Genomic DNA, 15,001 nt, shown 5'->3' with positions numbered 1-15,001 from the left:
TAATTATGTTACACTTTAAGTGATTGCTCATGCGACCCGGCTTCAGTAATAAGAAATAAAGTTATACATATCTGTATATACTACGACATTAATTATATTTATGATATTGGTTTATGTTGCCAATCATATTAAATTTAAAAGTAGGTAACAAAATACTCAAATACATTATTTATATTGAATATTATGATGATTAAATAGATGAATGAAAAAAAAAGTAGGAACTTTAATATGTGCTTATTATAGTACTCAAAAATAATTATTTTAATATATTATTATTTTAATTTTAAATGACAAAATGTGAATGTATATTGTTCAATAATTCACAATTTATATATATTTTTTGTTACTCCCATTATTTATTAACTAAATAATAGAAGACATATTTTAGTTAATTGGGTTACTGTTTCTTCCGACAACACTCTACGAAACACGTAAAAACTAACTTTTCAAAACTATTTAAATATTAAAAGTTAATAATTGTTTTTATTGAAATTAAACTGTTCAGCTTAATTTTTTTGTAAATATTCTGTCACGACAAATACTTGAAATATAAATTTTTTTATTAATAACGTTTGATTGTGTAAACATGTTGACGTTCCCATGCTCAAATTATTTGTTTGTAATGTATTAAACCATTTTAATTAGTGCCAAACAAATAAATTCACCCGTTGTCTTTGGCATACACTTACACAGTTATTGTTCATAATAATAGTCAAATTCAATAAGACACATCATAAATACACAAAGGATTGGTAATAAATAATCTGATGACGTATTCGGAAGTCTTGGACCAAAGTTGCCATTATCCATCTTCTTCCTCAAATAAAATATATTGGCAAATTAAATTAAAGGAACATTATTATTATATTAAAATGTATACCTATAATTTTCTTAGCACATAAGGTATAACATTGTAACACATATTCAAATAAAATAGTCATATTAAATAATTCTATTTGAATATCTGTACATTTTCAAAAATAGTTTTCATTCGATTGATATGGATAGCATTTGAACACGAAAATATCTTAAACAATAGACAAACGGACTGAAGTTTGCTTTACTATAAGAAATTGAAAAAGAATATAAGCGAATATTATGAGTGTACGACCAATATTAAATGCCTTTAATTGGTTTTTTTTAACCTGCGGTGGGGGCAGTGTTAGCTACAATCAAGGAAAGTTTAAGATGATGTTTTACACACTACGATGCATTTCCATTTGTTTTGGACTCAATGTCATGTATCACTCAAATATTCAATGGGTAAAAAACATTTTTTATTTTATTATTATTTATGATTCCCACGTATCCTAAGGAAAGGTGTAGAAATTATTATAGTAAAAAATAACTTACATTCAGTCGAAAAAAAAATGTGTTGTGTAAACAAATTAATAATAAACTTAGGTAATGTTGGACAGTTGCTAGTTCCTACGTTTAATATTTCTGAATAAATCGCGATAGCAATAATAGTCCCCATACCCCAGGCTAACAGATCATCAATATAATATAAAATCAAACGAAAATTGCGCTTTTCAACGTGTTGAATAATTTATAAAATGTTTTGGTACAAATAACACTTTACACAATTAATATTTTAATGCAGTCAGTAATGCAGATTTTTTTTGACAAAATAAATTAAAAACATGAGAGATAAAAATGAAATCGTTTGGTTGGATTTCAATTAATTTTTTGTGATATACTTATAACGCTGATATTTCTTGAATTAAAAAAAAATATTAATTGTATTATTAAATTTGAAATTAAATGTAACTCGGCTACTTCTTTTAAAAAGCTATTTTTTCTCTTATGATATCAAGTTTTTGCATGTATTTATATTTTTTAATTTATTCAGCTTGTTGTTTGTAAAGATCTATATCAAATAAATTGTATTTTCTTTAAATTGTGTTATTATATATGATCTACCAATTGTCATATTATATCTGTTTTCTTCGATGTAAATTAGATTACTTATAAGTAAATAAATAAGACCATATTAATCTATAATATGTTAAATGCATGCATATATGACACAATTTAACTATAATAATATATAATATAAGTTTTGTTTATATGTTATTGTATTTAACAGGCAAAAATAGTTGATCCAGACATTTTTGACATAACTTCAATAGTAATGATGTTTTTTTTGGAAATGATGTATATTGGAAATATAGTATCCAGAGTATGGCGCATATTTTTTGATAATCGACTATCAGTGGTATTGACTAAACTTGAAGAAATTCATGAAAAATTAATACATCTGAATGTGGTCAGACCACTGAAAATAAAAAATAATTGGCTTTTTATTACTGGAATTATTGTACATTTTATTGCAAGTAACATAATTGTGGCCAAATTTTTTATTGTTAGCTGGTTCGTGTACGGGAAAACAAACACGGCTTGTTCTATGGTAATAAACAACATATAAAATATTTTAAGTAAATTTATATTTTATAGATCTTGAAACTATGATCTTTAGACATTATTAGGGGTTAGAAAATATATCAAGCACATTAAATATAAAGACAATCAAATTATTAAAATGTTTTCAGAACACTGGGTTTTTTCTTAACAGCGAGTTGGAATATTAAATAAATAAAATAGTTTAAAAATTTTTTAGGCCATGTATTTGGTTTCAGTGGTGTGTGAATGTGCTGCATTTTATGAATACATACTACTAATATTATACATCAGATGGATAGTGTACATCATAAATGAACAAATACTGTTAAGACATTCAATAATCAGTACCCTGAGAGATATGTATTTGGAAGTTATCGATTGCTTGATCGTTATCAATAGATCAATATATGGTTTGCCGGTCATATCGACTATTATTGCGACAAACATTGGAAGACTGTTTTATGAATTTTATAATCATATACTTTTTCCTGTACCAGTATACGAAGGTGAAGAGCTAATAACACTAACCATGGGTCTATCAATATGTGTTTTTGATATCATTGTACTATACGGAGTTGGTCATGCAACGGAAAAAGAGGTGTTTAACATAATTATTATAGTCTTGTAGAATGTTTTCAGATAGTAAATGACACTGACACTCAACACTTATATATTCAATCCATACACTTAATAAAAAACTGATATTATTTTTAAATAAAAATGATAAATAAATAAAAATGGGAAATTTATACTCAGTGACAATGTCTTTTCCAATGTCTTAAGTGTATTATTTTCATTTTAAACTTTTTTTTTGATTACAGATAAATCGGATGAGTCTCGTGTTACACCAACGGTCATTCATTGAAAGAAACCCTAGAATAAAACGTCAGGTAGAAATGCATTTAGTCAATCATGAATTCTATGTTATCTACTGTATTCATATTTATAATTTCTGTTTTTATTGTTATTTAGATCAAGTTTTTTATGCTACGGAGATTTCACGAACCCTTTCGTTTCATGCTTTTTGGAATATGTGAGATTAATTTAAGAAAGTTATTGTCATTGTTAAATAAAACAGTTGCTTATTTAGTCATACAAGTTCTGTTCAAATTGAATAAAATTAAAGAAAGATATATTAAGTTTATTGATAGTTAATGCGTTAATAAATTGTGTAATCAGCCATTTTTTTTCAAATAAATATAATTTAAAAATTTATTTATTGTTACAAAAAAACATTTAATGTATGCATAAAGCATTTGATTGTTCCAGTACACATTTTTTAAGTTGCACTTGTGTTATTAGATGTAGCTCTAAATATTATTTTAGTATTTACAACTTAAAATATTTAACTTGATTTAATGATGAGAATTGATTTATAATCATTTCATTTTAAAGTTATAAAAAAGTAATAATGGATTGCTTTAGTCATTAAATTATAATGTGATTAGCTTCTTGGTTAAACACGCTTAAGGCAAATCCAAAATTAATATATATTTTTCATTCATTTATAAAATCTTTTTTTAGAGTATATGTACATTATTAGAACATTTATGAAATTATTATTACTATCATTATTTTTATACCTTTGACTGGTACTTGTTCCAGAAGTATTCATGATCATACTAACAAAGTACAATAAAAAGTACTTAATATAAATTATGTGATTCATTTCATCACCAGGTGATTAAGATGTCATGATTCTGTCTTATAGACAGTTAATCAATAAAAGATTAAAAAAATAAACAAAACAGAAATGTATATGCAACGGAAACAACTGATTTATTTTTAGGTGTCAACACAAATATGAATTACATATTATTGTACTGTTTGGGCTATGGCATTTTTGAGTTTTGCAATGTATGGACTTCATGAATTAACAGTTCTGAAAAAATAAAATTAACTTAATCATTTATAGAATTTGTATTCAAACATTTCAAACAACTATAATCATATTTTACGATGCAATAAAAAAAAAGCAAAATTGAAAAAATATATATTCAAGCAAATAAAATTAAAAATTAAAATTATAAAATATAAAATAATTGATCATACATTTCTTTTGCTGGCGTAATAGATTAAAATGTATTATGAGAGAATAATTTAGTATAATATGTTGCTACCTATGAAGAAAAATTCGTATTAATAAATTTCTAACAATGACATAATGTTATAAATTTCAACGAATTAATTAATGAATAATTTCATACAAAAATATAAATCTGCATACTTTTAGAATACAAAACACTAAACATCAACTTTGTTAACAATTAATATTGATAATTAATAATGTGTATCATTGTTTATTATTTTGCAAACAAATCATTTATTAATGATAATTGTGTGATTAAGTATTTCAAATTTAGTTTAGTAATTCAACCATGAAATATAAATACATAAGCGTTGTACTTAATTGCAAATTATTAAAGTAAAAAATAACCTACATTTAGTCGAAAAAAAAATGTGTTGTGTAAAAAAATTAATAATAAATATAGGTAATGTTGGACATTTGCTAGTTCCTACGTTTAATATTTCTGAATAAATCGCGATAGAAATTAGTCCCCACTCCCCAGGCTAACAGATCATCAATAAAATATAAAATCAAACGAAAATTGCGCTTTACAACGTGTTGAATAATTTTTAAAATTTTTTGGTACAAATAACACTTTACAGAATTAATATTTCAATGCAGTCAGTAATGCAGATTTTTTTGACAAAATAAATTAAAAACTTGCGAGGTAAAAATGAAATCGTTTGGTTGGATTTCAAATAATTCTTTGTGATATACTTAAAATGTTGATATTTCTTAAATTTAAAAAAATTTACATTGTATTTATAAATTTGAAATTAAATGTAAATCGGCTACTTATTTTAAAAAGCTATTGTTTTTCATTTATGATAGCAAGTTTTTGCATGTATTTGTAATTTATTCAACTTGTTGTTTGTAAAGATCTATATCAAATAAACTGTATTTTCTTTAAATTGTGTTATTATATATGGACTACCAATTGTCATATTATATCTGTTTTCTTCGATGTAAATTAGATTACTTATAAGTAAATAAATAAGACCATATTAATCTATAATATGTTAAATGCATGCATATATGACACAATTTAACTATAATAATATATAATATAAGTTTTGTTTATATGTTATTGTATTTAACAGGCAAAAATAGTTGATCCAGACATTTTTGACATAACTTCAATAGTAATGATGTTTTTTTTGGAAATGATGTATATTGGAAATATAGTATCCAGAGTATGGCGCATATTTTTTGATAATCGACTATCAGTGGTATTGACTAAACTTGAAGAAATTCATGAAAAATTAATACATCTGAATGTGGTCAGACCACTGAAAATAAAAAATAATTGGCTTTTTATTACTGGAATTATTGTACATTTTATTGCAAGTAACATAATTGTGGCCAAATTTTTTATTGTTAGCTGGTTCGTGTACGGGAAAACAAACACGGCTTGTTCTATGGTAATAAACAACATATAAAATATTTTAAGTAAATTTATATTTTATAGATCTTGAAACTATGATCTTTAGACATTATTAGGGGTTAGAAAATATATCAAGCACATTAAATATAAAGACAATCAAATTATTAAAATGTTTTCAGAACACTGGGTTTTTTCTTAACAGCGAGTTGGAATATTAAATAAATAAAATAGTTTAAAAATTTTTTAGGCCATGTATTTGGTTTCAGTGGTGTGTGAATGTGCTGCATTTTATGAATACATACTACTAATATTATACATCAGATGGATAGTGTACATCATAAATGAACAAATACTGTTAAGACATTCAATAATCAGTACCCTGAGAGATATGTATTTGGAAGTTATCGATTGCTTGATCGTTATCAATAGATCAATATATGGTTTGCCGGTCATATCGACTATTATTGCGACAAACATTGGAAGACTGTTTTATGAATTTTATAATCATATACTTTTTCCTGTACCAGTATACGAAGGTGAAGAGCTAATAACACTAACCATGGGTCTATCAATATGTGTTTTTGATATCATTGTACTATACGGAGTTGGTCATGCAACGGAAAAAGAGGTGTTTAACATAATTATTATAGTCTTGTAGAATGTTTTCAGATAGTAAATGACACTGACACTCAACACTTATATATTCAATCCATACACTTAATAAAAAACTGATATTATTTTTAAATAAAAATGATAAATAAATAAAAATGGGAAATTTATACTCAGTGACAATGTCTTTTCCAATGTCTTAAGTGTATTATTTTCATTTTAAACTTTTTTTTTGATTACAGATAAATCGGATGAGTCTCGTGTTACACCAACGGTCATTCATTGAAAGAAACCCTAGAATAAAACGTCAGGTAGAAATGCATTTAGTCAATCATGAATTCTATGTTATCTACTGTATTCATATTTATAATTTCTGTTTTTATTGTTATTTAGATCAAGTTTTTTATGCTACGGAGATTTCACGAACCCTTTCGTTTCATGCTTTTTGGAATATGTGAGATTAATTTAAGAAAGTTATTGTCATTGTTAAATAAAACAGTTGCTTATTTAGTCATACAAGTTCTGTTCAAATTGAATAAAATTAAAGAAAGATATATTAAGTTTATTGATAGTTAATGCGTTAATAAATTGTGTAATCAGCCATTTTTTTTCAAATAAATATAATTTAAAAATTTATTTATTGTTACAAAAAAACATTTAATGTATGCATAAAGCATTTGATTGTTCCAGTACACATTTTTTAAGTTGCACTTGTGTTATTAGATGTAGCTCTAAATATTATTTTAGTATTTACAACTTAAAATATTTAACTTGATTTAATGATGAGAATTGATTTATAATCATTTCATTTTAAAGTTATAAAAAAGTAATAATGGATTGCTTTAGTCATTAAATTATAATGTGATTAGCTTCTTGGTTAAACACGCTTAAGGCAAATCCAAAATTAATATATATTTTTCATTCATTTATAAAATCTTTTTTTAGAGTATATGTACATTATTAGAACATTTATGAAATTATTATTACTATCATTATTTTTATACCTTTGACTGGTACTTGTTCCAGAAGTATTCATGATCATACTAACAAAGTACAATAAAAAGTACTTAATATAAATTATGTGATTCATTTCATCACCAGGTGATTAAGATGTCATGATTCTGTCTTATAGACAGTTAATCAATAAAAGATTAAAAAAATAAACAAAACAGAAATGTATATGCAACGGAAACAACTGATTTATTTTTAGGTGTCAACACAAATATGAATTACATATTATTGTACTGTTTGGGCTATGGCATTTTTGAGTTTTGCAATGTATGGACTTCATGAATTAACAGTTCTGAAACAACACAAAAAAAAAAATTAACTTAATCATTAATGGAATTTGTACTCTAACATTTCAAACTATAATTATGTTTAACAGTGCAATAAAATTATAAGCATGACATGGAAACAAAATATAGAACCAATCAAATAAAGTTAAAAATTAAAATAATAAAATATAAAATAATTGATCATACATTTATTTTAATGGCGTGATAGATTAAAAATTATTATGAGAGAATAATATTATATAATATGTTGCTGCCTTTGAAAAATAATTCGTATTAATTAATTTCTTACAATAGTATTATGTTCTAAATTTCAATGAATATATCAAGAAATACAAAAATATAAATCTGTATACTTTTATAATACACAACACTAAACATTAACATGGTTAAACTATTACATAATATTATTGAAGAGTATAAACAACTTAAATTATGTTGTTTAATCATACTTTAATAAATGTTCCTAAGAAGATAAGTTCCAATTGAATATACTTTTATTATTTCAAGTTAATATGAAACAAGTTTAAATTATTTAGGTACCATTATTGAATACAAGAACATGGTCATGTCATCGAGACTTTCTTCTCCAATAAAAATAAAAAGTGAAATAATATAATATAAAAATGTTTATAATGATAATTAACATTGTGTATCATTATTTGTTTATTATTTTGCAAACAAATCATTTTTTAATGATAATTGTGTGATCACGTATTTCAAATTTAATTTAGTAATTCAACCATGAAATATAAATACTTAAGCGTTGTACTTAATTGCAAATTAAATTGTTTTTTATTGAAACTAGATTTTCATGCAAAAAAATGTTTTTAAAAGATTGATTTTATAGTTTTATTTGCACATTTAATCAATAAATTCGTTTTAATATTAATCGTAAAAAAACTTAAGTCATTCAATTCGTCTGATGAAATATTTCATATTTTTATAGTTGGTTTATATTTTCAAACAAGTTTAGATTTTAAAATTTAACAAAGTCTTTAATCTATTTAACTTACCATTAATAAAAAAATAATTTATCCTGAATTTATTTCAATACCATTAAAGTACAGTAAAAAATATTATGAGAGCATAATACTACTCGTATTCATACATTTCCAACAACTATTATAATATTTTATAGTTCAACGAAAAAAATGTTGATAAATTAAAAAATATAAATATAAATCTGAATTTATACAGAACACTGAACATTAACTAGGTAAAACTATAAGATAATATTATTGAAGAGCATATACGATTAAAATAATGTTGTTTAATTATACTTATATAAATCTTCCTAAGCAGAAAATTTCTTATTGAATATTCAATTATTATGTCAAGTTAATACGAAACAAATTTAAATTATTTAGGTAACTACCTATACGTAAAGCAAAACAATGGTCACGTCATCGAGACTTTTTTCTTTAATAAAAAAATAAAAAAAAAATAATATGAAACCACTTATAATAATTATTGATATAGTTAATCATTATAAATTGAATATTTTGTAAACAAAATGAGGGTACCTTCAAATAACATCTGAATGATAATTGTGTGATCACGTAATTCAAATTTAATTTATTAGTTTAACTATTAAATAGAAATACTTAATCGTTGTACGCAATTGCAATTCTAATTGTTTTTTATTGGAACAAGATTTATATGCGAACAATGTTTTTAAACAGTTTATTTTATTGTTTTATTTGCAAATTTAATCAATTAATTGATAATAATCATAAACGTAAAACAACTTAAGTCGTCCAATTCGTCAGATTTAACATGTCATATTTTTAGAGTTGGTATAAATTGTTGTGGTTATATTTTCAAACATATTTTGATTTTAAAATTAACGAAGTCTAATCTATTTAACTCACCATCAATTGGCTGGTGGCTGGAGTGGCTTTGGCGACCGATTTGATGGCCTTGGCAGATTGGACTTGTCCGACGACGACGATGTTCATGGATACTTTTTCTGCGCCCATTTTTGGTTTTTGGTGGTTGGTTTTTGAGGGTTAAAGTGAAAACTGTAAATGGAAAAAAATATTATAAATTTGATATCGAAATGAAACAATGTTACTGTCGTTTCGTACTCACCAAAGAATAGTTCGTCACAAAAGGATGTGTTATGCCGGAATCGAGATCTCGGAAACCTTTTATACACTGCCACCGACCGATTTAAAGTGGGGCAGTGGCGTGGTGTGATCATAGTAATATTACGACAGTAGTTTATTTACAAAACATTAAATAAATATCCAAGCACGTACTGTAGCATGTAACTTGCGGGATTCGCATGCTGCTAAATTAACATTTTAAAATGTTTAATGTAGTTCCACTCAAACACATTATACTATAGATTGTCAACATTGTTACCTCACCAAAAAATTAATTATTATACAAGTTAAAAAAATTGTCATACGTTGTTAAAATAATACGATGAGTACATTTTTATTAATTTTTTTTTTTATAGATCATTTTGATTTTACAGTTTGGCAATTAGTGTGTATAGTATTTTATATTGTTCTTAATCTTGTGAAATACTCAATTTCGATTCTTAAATAAAGAAGTTCATGTGATCACAGTTTACGACTAAAATAGTACAAAACTACAAATATTTGGAAATGTAATCTTTAAATATAGGCAGTTAGGTTGGAAATTAAAAATCGTAGAACACAGTTGGTAAATAAACGTGTATACAAATTACAAAAATAAAATTATACAATAATATGTGATGAAATAATAATACACTCAGTGATCATACGACATGTAAATTACAATGGTAAAAATAAATTACTTTATAGTATATGGTCATAATTAGATATTTATTTTAAATTGTATTGGCTAAAATTTATTTAACTTTCTCTAGTGATAATGCCTAGTTATATAGGTATATTATATTAAATCACAATGATATCATACAACTGATTATAGACTACAGACCGCCTTCTCTAAGCATCGTTTTTCGTATAAAGTGATTATTGAGTTCAAATTTTGGATTCTGAGAGGCGCAATGAATGTATTGATTACACAATGATGAGTGTGTTTTTTTTTTTTATGACTATTGACAAGTTTCGTAAGAATCATGAAAAATCGCAAATTATATTGAGTTAGAAATTCATAAATATTTTTCTTTTTATATCTAAGATTTTAAAACTGAACACGTTGAGATTCCTTTTAAGTTTGAATACCTTAATAAAGAAAAGGTGTTTAATGAAACGTCAAATAAAATTTTTGTGAGCGTTTGAAGTAGAAATATTTACAACATTGGATATCTACTCGATTTCTCATGTAGTGATTTTCCTATTTTGTTGTGATTCAAAATCGAATAACTGTAGATAATTGTAGATACTAAGATACCTTTGCGGTACCCGGACCCAGTTCTCGTTGGGATTTTACGTCCACGGCTTACCTCGGTGTGATACAGTAATGCGGCCGAAAGTGTATCAGTCGGTGGATTGGGGGGATGAGCTCGACGGCGATGAATATAAAATATGGCATTTAGTGGAACTTGCAGCAGCCGAAAACGTGGAGAAAGGATCAGGATCAGCATTACGAGTTTAAAGATCAGCTACCGCTGGAGGACCAACGGAGGCATGACATTATGTACGCAATGGAAATTCTGCCGACCGTGTTCGTTCTGTGGTCGGGCAAGCGGCCAGGCAAAACGGACTAGAAACCCAAACTGTAGATCGGAGTATGTGTGCCCAAGTGTGTGTATCAGAATCGGAGATGGCGACCTGATCAAGGAGGAACTAACAGAAGGGACGGTGAAACGGAAAGGGGCGAGAAGCAAGGAACGTAGCAGTTATCTAAGAATCGATAGTTCTGGCTATTATTGAAATAATAGTCATAAACCCAACGTTATACTAAAATAAGTTACATTAATGGCAACATTGCTTTTCGAATACAACGATATTCCTATAATTGAATTCAAATTTAACACACCCATTACAGTGAAACCAACCGAACTTAGTTTTACCCACTTGCGAATTTTTTTAAATTTTACCTTCATTTATGCATACAAATTATACAACGATTATTATTTTGGTATAAATGATCAGTTTGATGTTTTTTGATTTCAATATGAAATTTGAGCATCATTAAATAATGATGACAAAATCACATGATTTTGGACGATTTTTACCGATATTTAAAATCCAATTTTGAAATTTATTTCAATCCCTGGGCTTATCGAGCATTTTTTTTTTTAGTAGAATATTTTGTAAAGGAATCTATGTTTCGAGAGTTCAGTAGAATTCTTATGATTTATACGTTAATACTTATATGTTGTAAACGCTGACCAAAATTGGGATGTAAGAAATTCGCAATGGTCAACATTAACCATACATTTTTTTGTGTTAATATATTTTAATTATATTTGACCCAACACACAACACTCGACGTGCCTGTTTCCAAAGCAAAATGTGAGATTTGACGTCGTCCGACGTACGATATCAGTTACACGAATCATCATTAAGAGCTCTGATCACGCCACCACTCCTCCGTGCTCTACGTCAGGCGAAAGCCACCTGTGTATAAAATGACGTACTGATGCTTCAGTCTAGCATAACGCAATTTTTGTGCAAACATAATCTTTAGTGAGTATATGCCAAACGGAAAATATTATTTATTTGACTTTATCACATTTTATAATATATTTTTTTTGTTCACTTGCAGATTTCACTTTAATCCTCAAAAACCAAACAAAAAACCAAAAATGGGCGCTGAAAAAGTAACCATGAACATCGTTGTCGTCGGACAAGTCCAATCTGCCAAGGCCATCAAATCGGTCGCCAAAGCCACCCCAGCCACCAGCCAATTGATGGTGAGTGCATAATTTTATTATTTTTAATTTCGAATAACAGTGGTATATAGTATTTATTTCTAATAATTCTTGTTGTTATTTTTTCTCAATTTTGCAATAACTATTTTGCGTTCATTGCATAGATTGGTTTTTTTATTTAAATTTTGACAAGCTAAAACAATTAAATAATTATTAAGATTCATTTTTTATGCATCGCGTGTCATAAAAATATAAACAATGTATTGTTTTTATTATATTTTAATTATAAATACTTGTATAATTTTGTGTACAATATTTTATTGTTACATTACTTATCAAATGTAATTAGGATTGACTCTATAAAAATAACCTTTTTTATACGCATTATTCGTAATCAGTGGCCTATCCAAGGAAGTGATCCCCCCCCCCCCATTAGCTTAATTTTTTGTTGTTGCTTACAGTATGTAGTGTAACAATCTGACTACGCTCGGTTTGATGGTGTTGAAAATTAAATGAAGAAGAGTTGTCTTTTTCTTTATAAATTGAATACTTTTATTTGATTAATACAAAAACAATAAATTTACTAAGTCCAAATGACTATTTAAAATAATGAAGACTAGCGAGATGTGACTTTAGTGTCCTAGCTCCTAGCTCTTCGTTGATGTTAGTTCGCCTAGTTCGTCTAGCTCGGTGTTGCTGGTCCGTCTAGCTCGGTGGTGTTAGTCCGGCTAGCTCGGTGTTGTTGGTCCGTCTGCCGAAGCCTATTCGTGAGACGTTTTATAATGGCTATACTTGGATCATATCCCTGCCTATAATCCTACTACATGACCATATAAGGTCATATCGTGGTCAGCCACGCGCTGCACGCGCCGGATGCGCTGCTCGTGCCGGATGTCCCTTGCTTATTCGTCATTGTCATCTCTACAGAAGCAACACGACTTTTCATTGTGAATTATTTATTATGAATATTATTTTAAAATAATATTCATATGAGTAGTTATATATCTATGAACATATACGTTTCGAGGCCACGCGCAATAGAATATTGATTAAATTTAATTAAATAGATTATTTATAATATTTTAATAAAGTCACAGCTCGCTACAGTAGTATGCACTATAATGTAATATTTTGTCATATTATTATCTATGGAGCTCTTGAATTTTGACAGTATATTGTCATTATACTGAACACCAATATAATTTTTTTTTCGTTTGTTTATAGCAAAGTAAATAGTAATATTTATATGGTCGTAATGGTCGATGGCGATTGAAGACTATGTTTATACTTTATTTTAGCTTATCTTATTATTTATAGAGACAACACTATGTAGTTTATATAATATAATACATAATGTATAATGTATAATATATATATATGTAGGCTAGACGAAATGGGCTATATTTTCACAGCTCCCCTGTGTGTCTGTGTTTAAAATGTTATCGTTATTAATTTATGAGAAATCATTATCGCTGCGGCATCTACGGGTTTAGTTCACTACGCATTATAGATACAACTAGTTTATCTGAAACCTATAAAAAGAAACACATCTTCCATGTTGTGTTTAATGTGAATTTTGATCAATTCAAATTATATTCATTGTTCCTTATTGTTAAATATTTTATTAGGTACCTTAGAAAAGGGTTTTGAGAGGGTGGGGTATTTTCCAATTTTCACCTCCCATTTAGCTGTGGTTTTTTTTCAGAAATCTTGTCTACGCTATTTAAAATACTTTCTGAATCGACGTATTCATATTTAAATATGATTTTAAAAATAATTTTTACGCATCTTTAAAGTATATATTATAACGCGTTTTGTAACCTTGTTGGACTGTGTTGTTTAATTCCACAAATATTGTAAACTTTTATATTTTAGTATTTTATATTAATCGAATATTGTTTGTTTTGTTCCAGAACTGTTAATTCAAGACCACATCAAACTCAAACTCAAAAATGCCATAGCCCAAACAGTACTTAATTTTATAATTTATTTCTAATTATAATAATTACATGTATTGACATTGCAAAATAAATCAGTAACTTCCGTCAATTAACTTGTTTATTTTATTAGTGTCATTCTAAGTTCTTATAACCTTTTTTATGTCTATTTTACTATTTAATGTAGTCCTGAAGACTAAGTTGTGTGCTATAATTTGTTATAGACTATGATTGTCGTAATAATTTCGTTACACAGATATAATTGTTTAAGTAACGACATTATTATACCACCTTCTTATTCTATATTTAAACATTTTAAACAAGACTATGGTTTTTATATGGACATTAAATATAATTAATGAGTAGTCTTGGAAAAACACAAATTTTTGTCCTGAACTTTCAATTTTGCATGTCTGCTTTCACACAAAATAAAATATGCAAGGTTTATTAATAAAATATTCTCCAATCAAATGTTTCTTGGTTATAAGTATAATCATGGACTTTATTTATTAAGAATAAATAATA

The 15,001-nt window shown here is 26.6% G+C and overlaps 3 protein-coding genes and 1 long non-coding RNA gene across 7 annotated transcripts; 3 read left to right on the top strand and 1 right to left on the bottom strand.

Moving 5' to 3' along the window:
• The first annotated feature begins 388 nt into the window (after nucleotides 1-388).
• Nucleotides 389-3,578, top strand: LOC111038938. Of its 3 annotated transcripts, XR_002605040.1 has the most exons (5): nucleotides 389-1,263; nucleotides 2,090-2,410; nucleotides 2,640-3,001; nucleotides 3,225-3,293; nucleotides 3,376-3,578. XR_002605040.1 is itself a non-coding variant. In XM_022322201.1 (4 exons), the coding sequence occupies exons 2-4, from the start codon at nucleotides 2,624-2,626 to the stop codon at nucleotides 3,556-3,558; spliced, it is 630 nt and encodes a 209-aa protein (XP_022177893.1). In that variant the 5' UTR covers nucleotides 389-1,263; nucleotides 2,090-2,623; the 3' UTR covers nucleotides 3,559-3,578. The 3 variants fall into 3 exon arrangements, 2 of the variants coding, with proteins under 2 accessions (XP_022177893.1, XP_022177894.1); XM_022322201.1 differs by having other exon boundaries at nucleotides 2,090-3,001; XM_022322202.1 differs by lacking the exon at nucleotides 389-1,263 and having other exon boundaries at nucleotides 1,905-3,001.
• A 1,832-nt stretch (nucleotides 3,579-5,410) lies between these two features.
• Nucleotides 5,411-7,060, top strand: LOC111038924. Of its 2 annotated transcripts, XM_022322198.1 has the most exons (4): nucleotides 5,411-5,892; nucleotides 6,122-6,483; nucleotides 6,707-6,775; nucleotides 6,858-7,060. In XM_022322198.1, the coding sequence occupies exons 2-4, from the start codon at nucleotides 6,244-6,246 to the stop codon at nucleotides 7,038-7,040; spliced, it is 492 nt and encodes a 163-aa protein (XP_022177890.1). In that variant the 5' UTR covers nucleotides 5,411-5,892; nucleotides 6,122-6,243; the 3' UTR covers nucleotides 7,041-7,060. The 2 variants fall into 2 exon arrangements, with proteins under 2 accessions (XP_022177890.1, XP_022177889.1); XM_022322197.1 differs by having other exon boundaries at nucleotides 5,411-6,483.
• A 613-nt stretch (nucleotides 7,061-7,673) lies between these two features.
• On the bottom strand, nucleotides 7,674-9,980 carry LOC111038926. Its single transcript, XM_022322199.1, has 3 exons — nucleotides 9,854-9,980; nucleotides 9,634-9,783; nucleotides 7,674-7,767 (listed from the first exon to the last, which is right to left on the bottom strand). The coding sequence occupies exons 1-3, from the start codon at nucleotides 9,963-9,965 to the stop codon at nucleotides 7,718-7,720; spliced, it is 312 nt and encodes a 103-aa protein (XP_022177891.1). The 5' UTR covers nucleotides 9,966-9,980; the 3' UTR covers nucleotides 7,674-7,717.
• A 2,241-nt stretch (nucleotides 9,981-12,221) lies between these two features.
• LOC111038930 lies at nucleotides 12,222-14,592 on the top strand. The gene is made up of 3 exons (XR_002605034.1): nucleotides 12,222-12,354; nucleotides 12,434-12,581; nucleotides 14,453-14,592. It is a non-coding gene; the product is annotated as an uncharacterized LOC111038930 (long non-coding RNA).
• The last annotated feature ends 409 nt before the right edge of the window (nucleotides 14,593-15,001 follow it).

Source organism: Myzus persicae, unplaced genomic scaffold (genome assembly GCF_001856785.1).
Source record: "Myzus persicae strain clone G006 unplaced genomic scaffold, MPER_G0061.0, whole genome shotgun sequence".
Classification (NCBI taxonomy): domain Eukaryota; kingdom Metazoa; phylum Arthropoda; class Insecta; order Hemiptera; family Aphididae; genus Myzus; species Myzus persicae.
Note: the sequence above shows the minus strand (reverse complement) of the source record. Positions and strands in the feature narration are given on the sequence as shown.